Source organism: Ursus maritimus, unplaced genomic scaffold (genome assembly GCF_017311325.1).
Source record: "Ursus maritimus isolate PB19 unplaced genomic scaffold, ASM1731132v1 scaffold_27, whole genome shotgun sequence".
Lineage (NCBI taxonomy): Eukaryota > Metazoa > Chordata > Mammalia > Carnivora > Ursidae > Ursus > Ursus maritimus.
This window is the reverse complement of record NW_024425230.1, coordinates 9,742,022-9,761,803: the sequence shown is the minus strand read 5'-3', so window position 1 is coordinate 9,761,803 and position 19,782 is coordinate 9,742,022. Positions and strand designations below refer to the sequence as shown.

Below are 19,782 nucleotides of genomic sequence, written 5' to 3'. Positions count from 1 at the left end.
GCAGGGAGCCCGACGTGGGGCTCGCTCCCAGGACCCTGGGATCACGCCCTGAGCCGAAGGCAGACGCTTAACGACTGAGCCACCCAGGCGCCCCTGGGTGATAAATTTAATGTCACTAATGAAGGACAGGTGACATCACGTGCCTCCAGATGTACTACCCTAAGAAATACAATATCCTTTTGTAATATTCTAGCCGGGCATGCGTTGTCCAAATCTAGTCACGAGAAAACATCAGACAAAGCCAAACTGAGGTACAGTCTAGAAAACGACTGGTCTATATCTTCAAAAATGTCAATGTCCACAGGGACAAAGACAAGCTGAGAAACTGTTCTAGACTAAAGACCAGAGGCATAATGACCAATGGTAACACATGATCCTGGACTGGATCTTGTATGGGAGGGAAAACAAAGACTGCCATAAAGGACAGTATTGGGACGACTGACAAAATAGAAAATGGCCTCTACCAATGTCAACATTCCTGAATTTGATAACTGTATTGTGATTACCTCAGAGACTATCCTTGTTAAGTAATCAGGGATAGAAGGACATGGTATATTCAAATACTTTTAGATGATTAAAAAAATGTAGATAGTTACCGCTGGGCACATACATATATGCGTGCATGTGTGTGTGTGTCTATATAAAAAGATAGGGAGAACGACTGTGGCAAAATACTTTAAGGTGGTGAATCAGGCGGGGGGGGCCCTGGGTGGCTCAGTTGGTTAAGTGTCCAACTCTTGATTTTGGCTTGGGTCACGATCTCTGGGTCACGAGATCAAGCCTGGTATCGGGCTCCAATATCAGTGGAGAGTCTGCTTGAGATTTTCTCCATCTTCCTCTACGCTCCCCTCCCCTGCTCTCTCTCTCAAATAAATGAATAAATCTTTAAAAAAAAATGGTGAATCTGGGCCCTACAAACGAGAGGGACTACTTAACCCATCTTCCATTCACATAGCACCAAGGGCTCCTAAGAGTAATAAGGCCTGGAAGGTAATACGCTGGAACGTAAAATCCCGTTGATGACCCCTGCTTCTAGAAATTCCAGTTTCTTTCTCTAAGCCAGTGTTTTCTAAACTGTGGCCCAGGGAATACTAGGGTCTCGGAGATGTATTTGACCCTCCTCTTGATTCACGACCCACACTGGTATTTTAAATGCACTGTAAAACCATGTGTTAGAGACATGTGTTTAGTTTGAACTTAATAGTTCCCAAATTTATTCAATCACAAGCATCTTTTCTAGGAAGACCTATGAATCCTTGTGAGATGTGTGAGATGCCAGTGTTCTACGGAACACAGTTTGGGAAATGCTTCTCTAAACCAAATTCCAATCTTTGATATGCATACTGTTGGGTCTTAAAAGCCACCTATCTTTCATTCCAGTGGATTTTCTTACAGGTAATGACCCTCCCCGGGAGACCCTGAGCATATTATTACTAGACGCCTTTCTCTGAACTTTAGAAACTGGTACAGCAAAGATGGCACTGAGATTTTAAGGGCAGAACTGGATATCGGTAGGAAACATTTAGGAAAACCGGACTAAGGAAAAACTTTAAATTAAATTCGAGACTGTATTCTATAACATGGGAGTAAAATAGTGTCAAAGAGTTGGCAAGGTTGGTATGAAGCCGGGTCAGTTAAGAACAAAGGCAAACCAGCTCCTGGTGGCGAGGTGAATCAAAACGACCCTTTGGCAGGATGTCAACCTGAATCAAGAACTATAAAATCTTCATCTTTCCTCCTAGTGGTTTAACGTCTGAAAATCTATACCAGCAAATACTCAGAGAAAAAAGCATTTTGTATAAGAATATTCAGAAGTATGGATACTCACAAAACATGGCAAATCCACCGAGTGTTCCTGCACTCAGCAAACGGTCCCACCGGCCACACAGTGACCTTAGCCAGAAACCTGGCCCAACGCCAGACACCTCCACCTCCTTCACTCCCCCAACACCTACGCCCACTGTTTCTACTCTCTATGCATCTCTCATGTCTGTCCACGTTCTTTATCACCATGACAACACCTGAGTCCAGTTGTCATCATCCCCTACCTGGTCTGCTGTGGCCGTCTCCTGATACCTCCCTGATTACTTCTCTGCCATCTAGTCCATACTGCAGAGTGACCCTTCTAGATTGATAATCTCATGATGTCAGTCTCCCTGCTTGAAAACCTTTAACTGCCCGTAGGATGAAGCTCAAATTCCTTAGCATGACTTTCAACACCCTCCTTGAATGATACCGATCTACCACCTTCACCATCCCCATGGCCCAGGCAGAGGGAACTTGGTTCGGTTCCCTGAAGTTGAGCTACGTCTCACCTTCAGACCTTCGCTCGTCCCTCTTCCTGGGCCGGCCTTCCTCACCTCTTAGTACTTTGTGAAATAGACCTATAATTAACAACTCAGGAAACAAAAGATGTTGGTGAGGATGTGGAGAAAGGGGACCCTCTTACTTTGTTGGTGGGAATGCAAGCTGGTGCAGCCACTCTGGAAAACAGTATGGAAATTCCTCAGAAAGTTAAAAATAGAGCTACCCTATAACCCAGCAATTGCACTACTAGGTATTAATCCAAAGTATACAGACGTAGTGATTCAAAGGGGCACCTGCACCCCAATGTTTATAGCAGCAATGTCCATAATAGCCAAACTACAGAAAGAGCCCAGATGTCCATCAACAAATGAATGGATAAAGATGTGGTATATATACAATGGAATATTACTCAGACATCAAAAAATTAAAATCTTGCCATTTGGAACGATATGGATGGAACTAGACGGTATTAGGCTAAGTGAAATAAGTCAATCAGAGAAAGACAAATACCATATGATTTCATTCATATGTAGAATTTAAGAAACAAAAACAAACTGAGGTTGATGGAGGGGAGGTCAGTGGAGGCATGGGGTAACTGGGTGATGGGCATTAAGGAGGGCATGTGATGTAATGAGCCCTGGGTGTTATATGCAACTGATGAATCACTAAATTCTACCCCAGAAAATAATGAATATTTTAAAATAAAAAAAATAATTAAAAATGTGCTTTTAGCAGATGATGAAATACAAAAACATCGAACTCACAGCGATGGTTAGTTTTAAGTGTCATCTTGGTGAGCTGTAGTGCCCAGCTTTTAGGTCAAACACTAGTCTAGATTTGCTGCGGATGTATTTTGTAGATGTGATTAACATTTACAATCAGACCTGGAGAAAAGGAGATTGCCCTCAGTGATGTGAGTGGGCCTTATCCAATCAGTTGAAGGCCTAAAAAGCAAGAAGCTGAGGTTTCCTGGAGAAGAAGGAATTCTGTCTCAAGACTATAACATAGAGATCCTGCCTGAGTTTTCAGCCAGCCTGCCTACCCTATGGATTTCTGACTTGTGTGCCCCCACGATTGTGTCAGCCAATTCCCTAAAACCAGTCTCTCTCTCTGTTTCTGTATATATCCTGTTGGTTCTGTTTCTCTGGAGAACCCAGACTGACACCCTCACAGAGGAATCCTATGCTGATAAAGTACATCAGCAGCTAATAAATGACAACTCCAAGTGGCTTCAGGTGAAGATTTTAGAGTATAGAAGAAAAGAACCCTAATCAGTTTGATAACATAAGCTCTAAAGAGATAAACATGAAAAGATAAAGAACTTTAGAAAATGAGACTTGAATTATGCCCCTAACATGAGAAAAGTCATCTTCAGGGAGTCTCGGGCTACCTGAGGCCCATGCACCTGGTAACAGAAGACCCCTATCCCACATTCGTCCACTCAGTCATCTATACGAAGATGTTCATTGAACATCGACTCCAGGCCAAGTGTTCTTATCCAGAGCGAACAACAAAGCCAGGCGTTCTTGGAGTTGCTATCCCACTTGTGTCTATGAAAAGCACTGGGTCCAGAAGAGCTTTGGTGGCCAGTGTATTGCAGCTTACCTGCAGAAAATGCTTGATGGATGCATCATGAAGTCCCAGGGCTTGCTCGACACCTGCTAATTCCTTCAATACTGGTACACACTCAAGACTTTTTTCACCTCTACTGATCTCAATATATTCTAAAGCCTCTTGGTAGCGGGGCAGCGCTTCTTGAGATTTCTTCTGACTTTGATACATCCTAAAAAATATCAAAGAGATAGTTTTTTAAATAATTAAATAGAAAACATATAGGTGGGAAAATACATAGGTCTGGTGGTTAGGATTTGGCTCTCTGACCCCTGTTGTCCAGGTTCACTTCCTCGCCAGCTAAGTTTTTGTTTCCTCTGAAGAGGCAGTGAGGCATGGTGATTGAGAGGATGGACTTTAGAATAACGAGGAAGTTTCCAATCCTGGCTGCACTAGCTACCAGATGTGTGAATTTCCAGTTGCTTCACAGCTTTCTCATCTCTAAGTTAAGAATACTAACAGTGCCTACTTTATTGGGTTATGAAGATTAAATAAGCTAATATTCATAAAAACACCTAGAACAGTCTCTGACACATAGTAAGTGCTACGTAGGTGTTGGTTTAAAAAACATAGAATACTTAGCAAACCATAATAGCAACCACAAAGGATGCCGAGAGGCTGATAACTGATCTGTTGAGAAATTATAGAAATTTCCCAGTACTGGTGAGGGTATAAAGCACTATCATGAACTGTTAGAAAGAGTATAATTTGAGTATAAACTTTTCTTTCTTTTTTTTTTTTTTAAAGATTTTATTTATTTATTCGACAGAGAGAGAGACAGCCAGCGAGAGAGGGAACACTAGCAGGGGAAGTGGGAGAGGAAGAAGCAGGCTCATAGCGGAGGAGCCTGATGTGGGGCTCGATCCCACAACGCCGGGATCACGCCCTGAGCCGAAGGCAGACGCTTAACCGCTGTGCCACCCAGGCGCCCCTGAGCATAAACTTTTCTATATCAAAATTATATACATACATAAGTACACACATATTTCTGCTAATGGCACTTTAGCAATTTATCTTAAAGAGATATGCTGGCAGGACAAGAAGATATGTACAAGAATGTTTACCTAAGCACTCTTTGTAATAGTGGAAAAGTACAAGGCACTTAAAATATACAAATAGAAGATCATCCAAGCAGATTACAACAAGGACATCTATACTGTGGAACGCCACATAGCCATTAAAGTTAATGTTGATCTGGATTTACCAACAAAGAAGTAGAAAAGGCAGAATACAAAAATGCTTTGTATAATATCTCCTGCAGGTGAAAATGTTATATCAAATCGATATGCACACGTGCATCAAGAGCAGTCTAAATGGCCAGTGAAATATGAGCAATACTTACCTTTAAGGGATTGGTTGTGATTTTACTTTTCTTATTTACACTTTCTAAATTTCCCATATTTTCTTCTAAAAAATTATATTACTTTGACATCAGAAAAATGTTAATTTAAAAATTATGAATTAAGGTGGCAGTGGAAAAAAATCCTTGTCGCTTTTTGATAAAACCCTGTCACATAAAAAAACATATCCCTATATTTTGTTCAGCAAACATAACAGCAGACATTTAAAAACACCCTTCTCTAAAATATTTGTGAAGAAATAGAAATTTTCCTTGCATGGAAAAACTTTATATATCAAATTCATCAGGAAAGGTACCCACCCTTTCTGTGTTAGCTTTACCCTAGAATCTTTATTACAAAAAGATCTTATAATTCCCAACCGCCCATGGGTAAATGGAGTCATAATGTGAGAAAGTGACTAGGAAATCACAAAAAAAAAAAAAAAAAAGGGGGTGTTGTTTTCAACTCAGTCACTGGAAAATTTTCACGACTATTTTTGTTCTCTAATAAGTTTCAAAGGAATTGATTGAAAAAAGTAAAGATGCTCTTTAGATCTGAGGTTCAGATGGTCCCAGTGAAATAAAATCCTGACCGGACAGCTTATGAACTGGGACACCTTCTCTAATTGGAAAGAGGTTTCACACACAGAAAGCGGTCAGGGATATGTTCCTGGACCAAACAGGGTCCAGGCTGTAGCCTGCAGCCACTCTTCACCTTGGAAAGGAAGAGGTAAGCAGGTGACCGAGTAATACCAGACTTGCCTTCTGACTCTTACTGAGCTTTGGATGTCATGAGTAATAATTAGCTTTGTAAGTATCATATTTTGCTTTTGAAGAGAAAATCCACCAGCATCTTGAGTGACAGAAAGAGGCTTTGAAGCATACGGCTGATAACAAATCACTCACAATTGAAAACAGAAGTCAGCAAACCGTGGCCTGTGCACCAAATCTGCTCCCTGTCTATTTTTGTAAATAAAGTTTTATTGGCATGCAGCCACACCCACTTGTTTACGCTTTGTCTCTGACTGCTTTTGCACCACAAGGGCAGAGTTGAGTAGTTGCAACAGACACCTACGAAGTCTGAAATATTTACTACCTGGGCCTTTACAGAAGAAGTCTGCTAACCTCTGGCCTAGAATCTAGAGAAAGCTACATACTTTCAAAATGACTTTAGATTTTTTTCCATCTAATTTGGCCTAGAGAACCCCAACAATGCCACAAATATGTGAGCAAAGGAAAAAAAAATCATCTTCTTCCGTTCTCGTGTTCATAAATGACGAAGCATGTGCCAAGGAAATAATAGGTCTTTTGTTTGCAAGGCCGCTGTACCAATCATAAAAGGGTAATAAAGCAAATACAAATGCCAAGATGACTTCATTTGAGCAACAGCTTTAAAAGGAAGCAATATTCAAAGCTTAGTAATCAAGCTTATAAATGAAAAAAAAAAACGCAATAACAAGACATAAGTTAATTCATATAACAACAATTGTTCCTTTCCCGAGATAGAGTATGAAAGAAAAGCATTTGAGAGTCTGTAATGGTGCAGAACAGGGACAACTTGTAGCTATTTACCTACTGTCTTAGCCCAAAACACAGCTGTCACTTCAGGTTAACACACTTTTTCAGGTATTCGAAAGTCATCCTTCAGATACCTGACCCTTGGAAACAATTTTATAAAAGAAGAACCCAGGACGAGAGGCAGGACCATCAGTTACAAGTACCGCAGTAGGAGCAGAAAACCCAAACTGTAGGGTTTTTTTGTTTTTAAGAGAGAGAGAGAGAGAACGTGTGCGCAACTAGCAGAGGGAGACGGAGAGAGAAAATTCTAGCAGGCTCCACACCCAGAGTGGAGCCCGATGTGGGGCTCAATCTCACGATCTTGAGATCATGACCTGAGCTGAAATCAAGAGTTGGATGCTCAACCGACTGAGCCCCCCAGATGCCCCCCAAACTGTAGTTGGAGCACCCTTACAGACAAGACCACACAACCTTGGGCAAGAACATAACATCTCTGAACCTTGGTGTCCAACAGTTGCTGCAGAAGCAAGGAAGATGTCTGAAATGATCTGCAAACTAAGGCAAGTCATACAGGTTGGAATTAAATGTCTATACGTCATCATACCTTTTCCCTTCCCCTCCCAACCACTGGTCTATACGGAACTGAGCGCTACAGCTTTGGGCTGTTCTTCTGTTGAAATGGGCTCCGCTGTGGTTTCACACTCACCTGCGTAAGATTTTGGAACATCCAAATGTTAGGCAAAATCAGTCAAACTCATGAGCCTGAGGAAGGCATTTGCTTATCCAGCTGAGCTTTTAGAGAATTTGAAAATCATTTATTATAAGAATAATACATATTCATCATGAAAATAAAAGATATAGAAAAATAAAAATATATATATATAATTGCAACAACCAAAGATAGTGCTGTACACCTTGATATATACACTTCCAGATGATTTTCTATGAATATTTTTTAAAAGGATCATAATGTTTTAGAACCTGTTTCTTTCACTTAATCCTATATTGAAATGTGGCAATGAATGCTATAGCACCACTTTTAGTGGCTGAGTGCTGTCATAATCATATTTAATGGACGACTCATCTTTAAAAATAGTATTAGTAAGTTTAAAAAAATGGCTTGTGGAAAAGTTTTACCAATCATATTTCTGATGAGGGACTTGCATTCAAGTAATATATAAACAACTCTTGCAACAAAATAAAAAGACAACCCAATTTAAAGATGTGTAAAGTTTCTAAACAGCCATTTCTCCAAAGATACACAAATAGTCAATAAGCACATAAGAAGATGTTCATTACCATTAATCATCAAGGAGATGCATATCGAAACCACAATGAGATACTACCTCACACCCACTAGGACAGTGGCTGTAATAATGATAAAGAAAGATAGTAAGAAGTGTTGGCAAGGAAGCGGGACACCTGGAACCCTTTCGTACTGCTGTCGGAAATGTAAAATCATGCAGTTACTTTGGAAAATAGTGGCAGCTCCTCAAAAGTTTAAACAGAATTATGGTAGGACCCAGTAATCCCACTCCTACATATATGCCCAAAAGAAAGGAAGACATGTATCCACATAAAAACTTGTACACAATGTTCATAACGGTACTATTCATAAGAGTCAAAAAGCACAAACAACCCAAACGTGCCCCAAGGAATGTCCATTCTGAGCAATGAGTAAATAAAATGTGGTATATCCATACAATGGAATATTACTCAATCATCAAAAGGAAGTACTGATACATGTTAAAGAATGCACGAACCTTGAAAAAAGTACGCCAAGGGGAAAAGGTCAGTCACAAACAACCTAACCTTATACCTAAAGGAGCTACAAAAAGAACAACAAATAAAATTTAAAACCAGCAGAAGGAAGGAAATAATAAAGATTAGAGTAGAAATAAATGATGTAGAAACTAAAAAAACAACAGAACAGTTCAATGAAACTAGGAACGGGTTCTTTGAAAAGAATCAATAAAATTAATAAACCGCTAGCCAGGCTTATCAAGAAAAAAAGAGAAAGGACTCGAATAAATAAAATTACGATTGAGAGAGAAGAAATAACAACCAACACCACAGAAATACAAATAATTACAAGGGAATATTATGAAAAACTATATGCCAACAAATTGAACAACCTAGAAGAAATGGATAAATTCCTAGGAACATATAAACTACCAAAACCGAAACAGGAAGAAATAGAAAATTTGAAAAGACCCATAACCAGCAATGGAACTGAATAAGTCATCAAAACCCTCCCAACAAGCAAAAGTCCAGGACCAGATGGCTTCACAGGTGAATTCTACCAAACATTCAAAGAAAAGTTAATACCTCTTATTCTCAGACTATTTCAAAAAATAGAAAAGGAAGGAAAACTCCCAAATTCATTCTATGAGGCCAGTATTGCCCTGATACCAAAACCAGACAAAGACTCCACTAAAAAAGAGAACTACAGGCCAATATCCCTGATGGACATAGATGCCAAAATCCTCAACAAAATACTAGCAAACTAAATCCAACAACACATTAAAAAATCATTCACCACAATCAAGAAGGATTTATTCCTGGGCTGCCAGGGTGGTTCAATATTCACAAATCAATCAACGTGATACATCATATCAATAAGAGAAAGGATAAGAACCAGATGATAATTTCAATAGATTCAGAAAAAAAATTTGACAAAATATAACATCTACTCATGACAAAAATCATCAATAAAGTAGGTTTAGAGGCAACAAAGCTCAACACAATAAAAACCCACAGCTAGCATCACACTAGTTTTTCCCCAAGGTCAGGAAAAAGACAAGGTGTCCACTCTCACCACTTTTATTCAACACAGTACTGGCAGTCCCAGCCACAGCAATGAGACAACACAAAGAAACAAAAGGCATCCAAATCGGTAAGGAAGAAGTAAAACTTTTACTATGTGCAGATGACATGATACCGTATATAGAAAACCCAAAGACTCCATCAAAAAACTGCTAGAACTGATGAATTCAGTAAAGTTGCAGGATACAAAACCAATGTACAGAAATCCATTGCATATCTATGTGCCAATAATGAGGCAGCAGAAAAAGAAATTAAGAAAATGGTCCCATTCACAATTGCATCAAAAATAATAAGATACCAAGGGTAAACCTAACCAAAGAGGTGAAAGACTTGTACTTGAAAACTATAGAACACTGATGAGAGAAATTGAAGACAACACAAAGAAATGGAAAGATATTCCATGCTCATGGATTGGAAGAACAAATATTGTTAAAACGTCTATACTACCCAAAGCAATCTACACATTTCATGCAGTCCCTGTCAAAATACCACAGCATTTTTCACAGAAGAAGAACAATCCTAAAATTTGTATGAAACCACTAAGGATCCCAAATAGCCAAAGCATTCTTGAAAAAGAAAAGCAAAGCAATTCCAGACTTCAAGTTTTATTATAAAAACAGTATGGTACTGGCACAAGAATAGAAAACCCAGAAATAAACCCACAACTCCATGGTCAATGGATCTTCAACAAAGCAGGAAAGAAAATCTGATGGAAGAAAGACAGTCTTTTCAACAAATGGTGTTGGGAAAACTGGACAGCATCAGGCAAAAGAGTGAAACTGGGGGCACCCAGGTGGCTCAGTATAGTTAAGCATCTGACTCTTGGTTTCAGCTCAGGTCATAATCTCAGGGTCATGGGATCAAGCCCCACATTGGGCTCCGCACTCAGTGCAGAGTCTGCTTAAGACTCTTTCCCTCCCCCTCTGCCCCTCCCCCTGCTTGTGTGCTCTCCCTCTCTCTCTCCAAAATAAATAAATAAATGAATAAATAAATAGATAAATAAAATCTTTATAGAAGAGAGAGAGAGAATGAAACTGGACCACTTTCTTACACCACACACAAAAATAAATTCCAAATGGATTAAAGATCTAAATGTGAGACCTGAAACTAAAAAGATCCTAGACGAGAACATAGGCAGTAACTTCTTTGACAATGGCTGATGCAACTTCTTTCCAGATATGTTTGAGGCAAGGGAAACAAAAGCAAATATAACTACTGGGACCGGGTCAAAACAAAAAGCTTCTGCATAGTGAAGAAAACAATAAAAAAAACTAAAAAGGCAACCTAGGGAATGGGAAAAGATATTTGCAAATGACACGTCCAATAAAGGGCTAGTATCTTTAGCATATAAAGAATTTATAAAACTCAACACTCAAAAAATGAATAATTCAATTACAAAATGGGCAGAAGACATGAACAATCTTCCAAAGAAGATATACAGATGGCCAACAGACACCTAAACAGATGTTCACCATCACTCACCATTAGGGAAATACAAATCAAAACCACAACGGGATACCACCTCACACCTGTCAGAATGGCTAAAATCAACAACATAAGAAACAATAGTTGTTGGTGAGGATGTGGAGAAAAAGGAACACTCCCGCACTGTTGGTGGGAATGCAAACTGGTGCAGCCACTGTGGAAAACAGTATGGAGGTTCCTCAAAAAGTTAAAAATTGAACTACCCTACCATCCAGCAATCCCACTTAATGGGTACTTATCCAAAGAACATAAAAACACTAATTCAAAGGGGTACATGCACCCCTATGTTTATAGTAGCATTAATTACAATAGCCAAACTGTGGAAACCGCCCAAATGTCCATTGATTGATGACTGTGGTGTATATATACAATGGAATATTATTCAACCATAAAAAAGAATGAAATCCTGCCATTTGCAATGACATGGATGGAGCTAGAGGGTATAATGAAAATGCTAAGCAAAGTAGGTCAGACTAAGACAAATACCATATGACTGCACTCACATGTGGAATTTAAGAAACAAAACAAACAAGCAAAGGGGAAAAAAAGACACAAATTAAGAAACAGACTCTTGGGGCGGCTGGCTGGCTGAGCGTGTAGAGCACGCAACTCTTGATCTAGGGGTCGTAAGTTCGAGCCAGTGGTTGCTGTAGAGATTACTTAAAAAAAATCTCTGAGTGCCTGGGTGGCTCAGTTGGTTAAGCATCAGCCTTTAACACATGTTATGATCTCGGGGTCCTGGGATCGAGGCCCTCATCGGGCTCCCTGCTCAGTGGGGAGGCTGCTTCTCCCTCTCCCTCTGCCCCTCCCCCCGCTTGTGCACGTTCTCTCTCTCTTGCAAATATATATTCTTAAAATAAAAAAAATTTAATTATTTTTTAAAAATTAAAAAAAAACAGACTCTTAACACTAGAGAACAAACTGATGGTTGCTAGGGGGGAGGTGGATGGGGGATGGGTAAAGTAGGTGATGGGTAGGGGGAGTGCACCTGTTGGGATGAGCACCGGGTGATATATGGAAATGTTGAGTCACTCAATTGTACACCTGAAACTAACACTGTGTTAAAAAAAGAAAACGGAGAAAAAAAAAAAGGCAAGTCACAAAAGGCCACACATTGTATGATTCCATGTATATGTCCCAAATAGGCAACTCCATAGAGACAGAAAATAGATTAGTAGCTGTCAGAGGCTGGGGGAACATGGTAATAGATTGTCAATGGGATGAAGAAGTGAAAATGATTGTGGTAATGCTTGCACACCTCTTGTTAACATACTGAACACCACTGAATCGTGGATTTCAGTTAGGTGAGTTGTATGGCATGTTAATTACAGCTCAATAAATCTGTCCTTCAAAAAAGTCTGTGAACATTTGGAAGTGAAACCAAAAAAGGATGAGATTTAGCAGTACCTGTAAAGCTAGTAATTTTTTGTTTAAAAAATAATTGTAATAATGTTAAACGAAAACCAAAATATTTTTCTCTTAATATCATCCTTGAGCCAGTCACAGCTAACCAGCACAAAGCAAGTCAGAACAGGACGTGTGCTTTGGCTTTAAATGGGTCCTGCGTGATTAGGCAATCCTACCCGTCTGTTTTCGGGCAGAGGATTAGAGCAGAGCATGTTGTAGGTCCTTATGCACCTGACACTCAGCGATGGGCATTCCCCCGGGAGGCCATAAATTGGGCTTGAACACTGAGCTACTGGCCTCACTCTAATCTTGCAGAGCTGTAAGCATGTTTCCTGATGAGCCCTAAGGCTTGGGTCTCCTGGGGGAGTGCCCAGATCTATGAAAAGTATAATCCTAACGAGAAAGCAAGAAATTCATGGAGAGAAAAGCCATAGAAAATCATTCTTAATGTTGTATTCTGATAAATACTCTGTAAGCTTAAATATGTTAATATATTTCTTATTATGACCTCTGCAGAATGCCGATATGGAAGAATCCAGAAACTGGTGACAAACCCAGAATCTTTTTCCTTTGGCTGATTGTTTCAAGCCAAGAAGCTGTGGTTAAGGAAATTAGTTTGAGGACCGGTGAGTTATAGAAGAAGGGTAAGTTCTCTATAGCTTCCAAAGTTACCCAGATGAGTGGAATTCAGAGTGTGTAAAGGTGGGCTAGAATAGAAAGGCCAATCCTCCAGCCAAGCTGAGCGCTGCCCACCAGGCCATCTAGGGCATGGTTTTGGAGTCCTGGTCCAGCACTAAGGAGCTCAACTCCTGTCGGCAGGGCCTGGCTCTGCACCTGCTCCTTCCTCCGTGCCTAAGTTCTGATGGACACCTGGCCGAGGGGGCAACTGGGAGTTTCAGTCCAGCCCCTGCTCTGCAGAATGAGCTGTTGCACTTAGACACAAAGCTATCTCTGCCTGGAAGAAAAGGCACCTTTTCCAATTCTCACCAAGGCTCTGTCCCTCATCCAACCACGTACAACGGTGGTACAGAGGTGACAGTGGCTTTGCTGGGACCTGAGTTTCCCTGGACTTGATGAGTTCAGATAACTCTTGAATGTCACCTAAACCCCTCTGGCTTCCCTGACACCAGGATCCTTCCAGCTTCCCCTTCGTGTCTTGTGGATCTTTCTCCTGGGTGTTTGGTGGGCCTTCTAGCTGGAATGTTCTTTCTTTCTTCCATCGCTGCCTGGCAAACTTCCATTCATCTTTCTAACTACTATCCCTCTTTTAGTTTTAGCTTAGCAGTCTCCTCCTTTAGGAAGGCATCCCTGACAAGGGCCAGGACTAGAGTGGGAGCAGAGAGACACCTAGGACACACCATTTAAGGGGCAGGCAAATGTAGGGTGGGCACCCAAGAGTGAGTGCCTCCTTAAATGGTGTGGCTTGGGCACTTGGCTTTCTCATCTTAAACCCTGCTCTGTTCCCTGACACCTCAGGCTGGGTTGGGAGCCTCTGTGAACACCTGACTTGGCTCCCATGGAGCTGTGAACCTTCCTTGCTCAGGGAATATCCCCCACGCTGGTAACTTGGGGCCAATCCCTTTAGTGCTGGGCTCTATAAAGGCAGGGTCCAAGGCTGCCTCATTGGCCTTGGCATCCCAGCACCTTACAATGTCTGACACAAAGTGGGAGCCAGCTGCCTGATGGAAGGAAGCAGGAGAAGCTGAGGAGGGAGGAAGAAACAACCTACAAATACAAATCCATTAGCTTAGAGACTCTGAGGCTATAGTTCATAGCTGAATTTTCATAGATTCCAGAATGAAGTTGAGGACAAACATCTTCAAAAAAAAAAAAAAAAAAAGCACAAGTTTTCACATTGATTTGGTGACAAGAATATTATAGACTACTGATCTAATGAAAGGTTGGGGAAGTTGTTGAAATGTTAGAAAAGGTGGAATAAAAGAAACCTTGTAGGACCTATTAGGGCTTGAATTGTATCCTCCCACCCAAATTCATATGTTCGAGTCCTCACCTCCAGTACTTGAGAATGTGACTTTATTTGGGAATAAAGTTGTTGTTGATATAATTAGTTAAGAAGATGTCATACTAGAGTAGGGGGACCCCTAATCCAATATGACTGGTGTCCTTATTAAAAGGACACAAAGACACACGCAGAGGGAGAAGGCCACGTGAAGACGAAGGCAAGACTGGGGCGATGCATCTAGAAGCCAAAGAACGCCAGAGATTGTCCGGGCATCCACATGACCGCCAGAAACAGAGGCTTATCAAGCTAACGTCATCTCCAGTGAGCCTTCTGGAGCTCATCAAGGGTATGCTGTTCACATATAAGAAAAGACAAAATAGAAAATAAAATTACTTTAGCTTCACAATATATTTAATAAAAAAGGAATGGAGGGGGTATGGCATCAGGGAATGCCTACATGGTAGCCTTGCCTCCGCCGCCAACTCACTTACAGCCTCAGTCAATTTCAGGTAATCTCGTCTGTCTCCATTTGCTGGTGTGTAATGTTTGGGATGGCAACATTGTCTCCTTTCCGCTTCTCTCTGCCTGCAGGGAATGCTTTGAGGATTTATTGTCTAGCGTGCCCATAATATGTTTAGGCAGCTTTAGGAAACACCAGACAGATGAAAAGATAAGAGAGTTTTGAACAACAGAATGTGGCAGTATGTGAATTTGGCAGGTCCACAACTTCAACCACAACATATTTTATTGAATGAAAATACATCCACAGTCATTCTCCAGAGCACGTGATGAGACACTATCTCATTTCAGATGGGCTTCAGAAGATCTCGCAGGGATGGAGACTTGTTTCAACAGGCCACAAACGAATGCAATCTCTTTGGTATTACTAAGACAACAGAGAGTTTCCTTTTAACAGCTCTGGAATTTGGGGGCGCCTGGGTGGCTCAGTTGGTTAAGTGTCTGCCTTTGGCTCAGGTCATGATCCCTGGGATCATGAGTCCTGGGATTCGGGCTCCCTGCTGAGCTTCTCCCTCTGCCTCTGCCTCTCCCCCCACCCCACTCATGCTCTCTCTCAAATAAATAAATAAATAAACTCTTTAAAAATAAATAAATAGAAGCTCTGAAACTTGGCAAGAATATGGAGCAACAACGAAAAGCAAAGGCTTTGTGGGAAGGTTGCTGATCATCGAAATCTGATGAGAAATCAATCCGGAAAGAGGACAAGGGGGATTTTCTAGAGCCAGAGTGAGAAAAGGCTTACATCTGGATCTCTCAGTCTCCCCTCTGGCACACACAGCTAAAGGCTTTGACTGTAATGTCAGGTCTCCGTTCTGCACCAGAGAATATGATCTGGGCTGTGGTGAGGAGCCCGGACACCCGAGTTTGGTAGACCAGGCTCTGCCGTTCCCAGCTGTGGGACCCTGGGAAATGACCTCCCTTCTCCTTGGCTGCTCCATTTGAAAATGGTACTAGGAAGAGTGCCCAGCACAGAGGACTAAATAAGACAAGGTCTAAAAGGCACCTCGGAAGAGCCTGACATAGAAGGTATGGTCAAGAGTTTGTAGCTGGTGTGGTTGCCTAAAATCACCATTATTATTTGCAGTTGTGTAAGGAAATGTGTATTATAAGGATGTTGTGTTAGAAAGGGAAAGACAAAAATATAGTGCTCTGAAATGTAAAACTTCAAGGGATTCAAGAAATAGAAAGCAGATAAAGTATATGCAGGTAATCTGTGCCGTGCGAGGTTTTGTGCTTCTCCACATTAAAAAAAACCCCCTGAATTTTCAAAAATCAGATTCTGTGTAAGGGAAGCGCATTTCTCTAATCAAAGGAATACAGGATGAAGAAGAGCACCAGAAAAAAAAATAAACCATTTTCTTCTTTGTGAAACAAGCATAAGGCAAATAGTGTCCCATGGGAGGAGCTGCCAGGAGAAACATCTCCTCTGGAGAAGAACAGGGCATTTCCCAGGGGAGGAAAGGGAGAAGCAGGGCTTTGAACACACGAGCATTCGTCAGAGCCTTTATACCCCAGAAAGGGATGCAGAGAAGGTGATTCTTTAAAGAAACACATCTACTGAGGTACAAGCTTAGATACCAAGGACCTCCAGGTGATGGAATAAACTTAAAAAAAAACGCCAAAAAACAGCTGAGTCCTGAAAGCAAGATTTAGAGATTACTGCTTGGAACACTGTAGATTCTAAAAGCAAGAGAGTAAAGGAGATTACTGAAGTATCAAAAACTCTCAATAAAAGCCCCTGGAGATACTTTATGGGGAAGCATACGGAACTAAGTCGAATTTCAGCATCCCAGTGAGGTGGTGGCAGGTAGATACACACAAGGTCCCACATGCCATTGTTTACTCCATTATCTTCTACCCCTTCCCAGGAAGTACCAGCCAAGGGAGAAACCCTCCTCATCTCCTTTTCTCTTGGGAAACCTTATGTTAGAATCACTCCCCAAATTTCATGACTATAATGGATCCAGAAGAAGCAAGACAAAGAAACAAAGTCAAGTTAAAAATAAAAACATAAGACTATCTTAATTTTAGCTTAGGTGGTTCATAAAAGCAAAGACAAAAAGAATGCTTAGCCTTTCCCAAGTTACAGGATAAGAATACAAAAGAATATTGCATGCCAGGGGCAGTCTTGAAGTGCAGAATCTTAGTCTGCGATATAAACACATGCTTTAAAATCAAATCGTTTCTGAGATGAAACCGCAGAAAGATAAATGTTCCATTGGATTGTAACTATAATAACTACTTTTTAAAAAGGGTCTACGGGGGCTCCTGGCTGGCTCAGTCTGTAGAGTATGCGACTCTTGATCTCGGGGTCATGAGTTTGAGCCCCACAGTGGGTGTAGAGATTACTTAAAAAAAAAATCTTGGGGTGCCTGGATGGCTCCGTTGGTTGGGCAACTGACTCTTGATTTCAGGTCAGGTCATGATCTTAGGTTCATGAAATCCAGCCCTACCTCCGCTCCATGCCCAGCTTAAGATTCTGTCTCTTCCTCTCCCTCTGCTCCTCCTCCTGCCCCCTTCTAACCTCCCCCTTCCACACCACTTGTGCATGCATGCACACTTTCTTTTAAAAATAAATACATAAAATCTAAAAAAAAAAAAAAAAAAAAAGGTGGGGGTCTACCATGTACCCAGATGCTTTAATGTGTGAATGTGTGGTCTATTTCATCATCACAGCAAATCTTGGAGGTCTGATCGTTTCTACCTTAACAGGAGAGGAGAGTGGGGGACTTGCCCATAGTCCTACAGCTGGGAGGGTGGAATGGATGCGGATTTGAACATGGGGCTACCTGACTGTAAAGTCTACACTGTTGACTACACCACGTCACATTCCTTCGAGATACAGGAGATGTTCTGTTGATGCTCTAGTTATCCCAAATGCACTGAGCGCTTGTTAGCACAGGAACGGGGTAAGTGCTCAAGGACCAAGCTGTGGAAGACTCCAAAGATCACATGTCCCACGGTCCTAGGGGAAACCTAACGTTCTGGAGCAGCAGTAACCAGGGTAGGAAATAACTCTTAACACGGGGGAAGGTTTGCCCATTTTCACTAGCGAGTTTATCACGTTTAGGAAAACAAGGGGGTGCATAGGAACATATTTTGGACTTACTCTCCGAAGTTAATGAATAATTAATGAATAGAAAGTAGCGCAGAACAGAGGAGGGCAGGTAAAAGGGACAAAGCTTCAGCCCACAGTTCAGGATAGAAGGCACGGAGCATGAGTCACCCGGCAGCGTTTATCTGTCAGACCAAGGAGAAAAGAACCGGCCCGGCCTGATGGGCACCATAAAAGGCGAGGCAGGAGGAGGAAGAGGAGGCATGAAAGATACCCTTTTAAGAGGAACACAAATCCCGTGAGAGCTGCTGGAGAAGTTATCCTGGTCTTCTAGCACCAGGACCTGGTAAAAGAAAAGGCCCTTGTGGTTGTGAATATAAGCAAAAATGTACAAAAACAAAACCTCGTAAATTTCTAAAGCAGCTCTGTGTAGGCAAAATATTCATAATTCAATGAGGAAACGAAGCCGAGGGATCCAATGAAAACCATGCAGTTGAAACATGCAAGTTCCAGTGACTATGTCCCTGTGAAGAACCAGGACTGAAAGAAGTGGTGAAGTTTAAAACAACTTAGCTAAACACAAAGTAACTTTGTAGGACAGCTGGGAACATTAATTTACATTCCTGTTGGGTATTCGGCACAGATGTGTACGAGGCGCGCCATCTGCCGGCAAGATTTGGCACTGCTATTTGGAAAGACAGGAGGTGCCGGATTCTGGAGGACAGATTACCCTATTTCTGTAGCAACACCAATGGACGTTAAGTTCTCGTAACATTGCTTAGGTTTCAACAGATGCAACAAATATCAGGTCTGGGACGTCCTATTTGCTTATTTCCTGTCTTACAATACAAGATAGAATACATACTTCTGGGCGGGAAGAAATTCTGGACTAGCAGGTCCTCCCCGTGATTACCCTCTTCCTCCTCTCATTGCATAAATGGAATCATACAGTATGAATTCTTTTGGGTCTGGCTTCTGCCACTACGCGTTGTTTGTGAAAGTCACCCACGATGTGAAGCAGAGGAGCAGTCTGATCATTTCCTTTGTATGAACAGATCACAATTCTATCTATCCTGCTTTTGATGAACAGTTCGGTTGTTTCTGATTCTTGGCTATTACAAATAATGTAGCTTTGGACATTCTTTACTGTCTTTTGGTGAACATATGTGTGCGTTTCTGTTCTATTTATGAGTGATACCGCTATGTCATAGAGTAGATGAACATTCAAAATTTGAAGATAACGCTAGTTTTCTAAAGTAGTTATACCAAATATATTCTAAACGACAACATGAGAAAGCATCTAAGAGCCTGACATCCTTCCCAACACTTGATATTATCAGTCTTTCAAAAAACTTTAGCCAACCTTACGACCCAGCAATTGCACTACTGGGTATTTACCCCAAAGATACAGATGTAGTGAAAAGAAGGGGTACATGCACCCCAATGTTCATCGCAGCAATGTCCACAATAGCCAAACTGTGGAAGGAGCCGAGATGTCCTTTAACAGATGAATGGATAAATAAGATGTGGTCTTCTTATATACAATGGAATATATATATACAATGGAATATTACTCAGCCATCAGAAAGGATGAATACCCACCATTTGCATCGACATGGATGGAGCTGGAGGGGATTATGCTAAGTGAAATAAGTTAAGCAGAGAAAGACAATTATCATACGGTTTCACTTATATGTGGAACATAAGGAATAGCAAGGAGGACAATAAGGGCAGGAAGGGAAAAATGAAGGG

The 19,782-nt window shown here is 41.2% G+C and overlaps 1 protein-coding gene across 3 annotated transcripts in view; it reads right to left on the bottom strand.

Moving 5' to 3' along the window:
- Positions 1-19,782, bottom strand: part of TTC23 (tetratricopeptide repeat domain 23) — a 93,473-nt gene that overhangs the window by 44,535 nt on the left and 29,156 nt on the right. For all 3 annotated transcript variants that reach the window (XR_567649.2, XM_008687596.2, XM_008687597.2), the window contains exon 6: positions 3,913-4,090. Coding sequence is in view for 2 of the 3 variants with exons in the window: in XM_008687596.2 (XP_008685818.1) it covers positions 3,913-4,090 (178 nt within the window). In the remaining variant the exon portion in view is untranslated. The remainder of the gene's footprint in view (positions 1-3,912; positions 4,091-19,782) is intronic.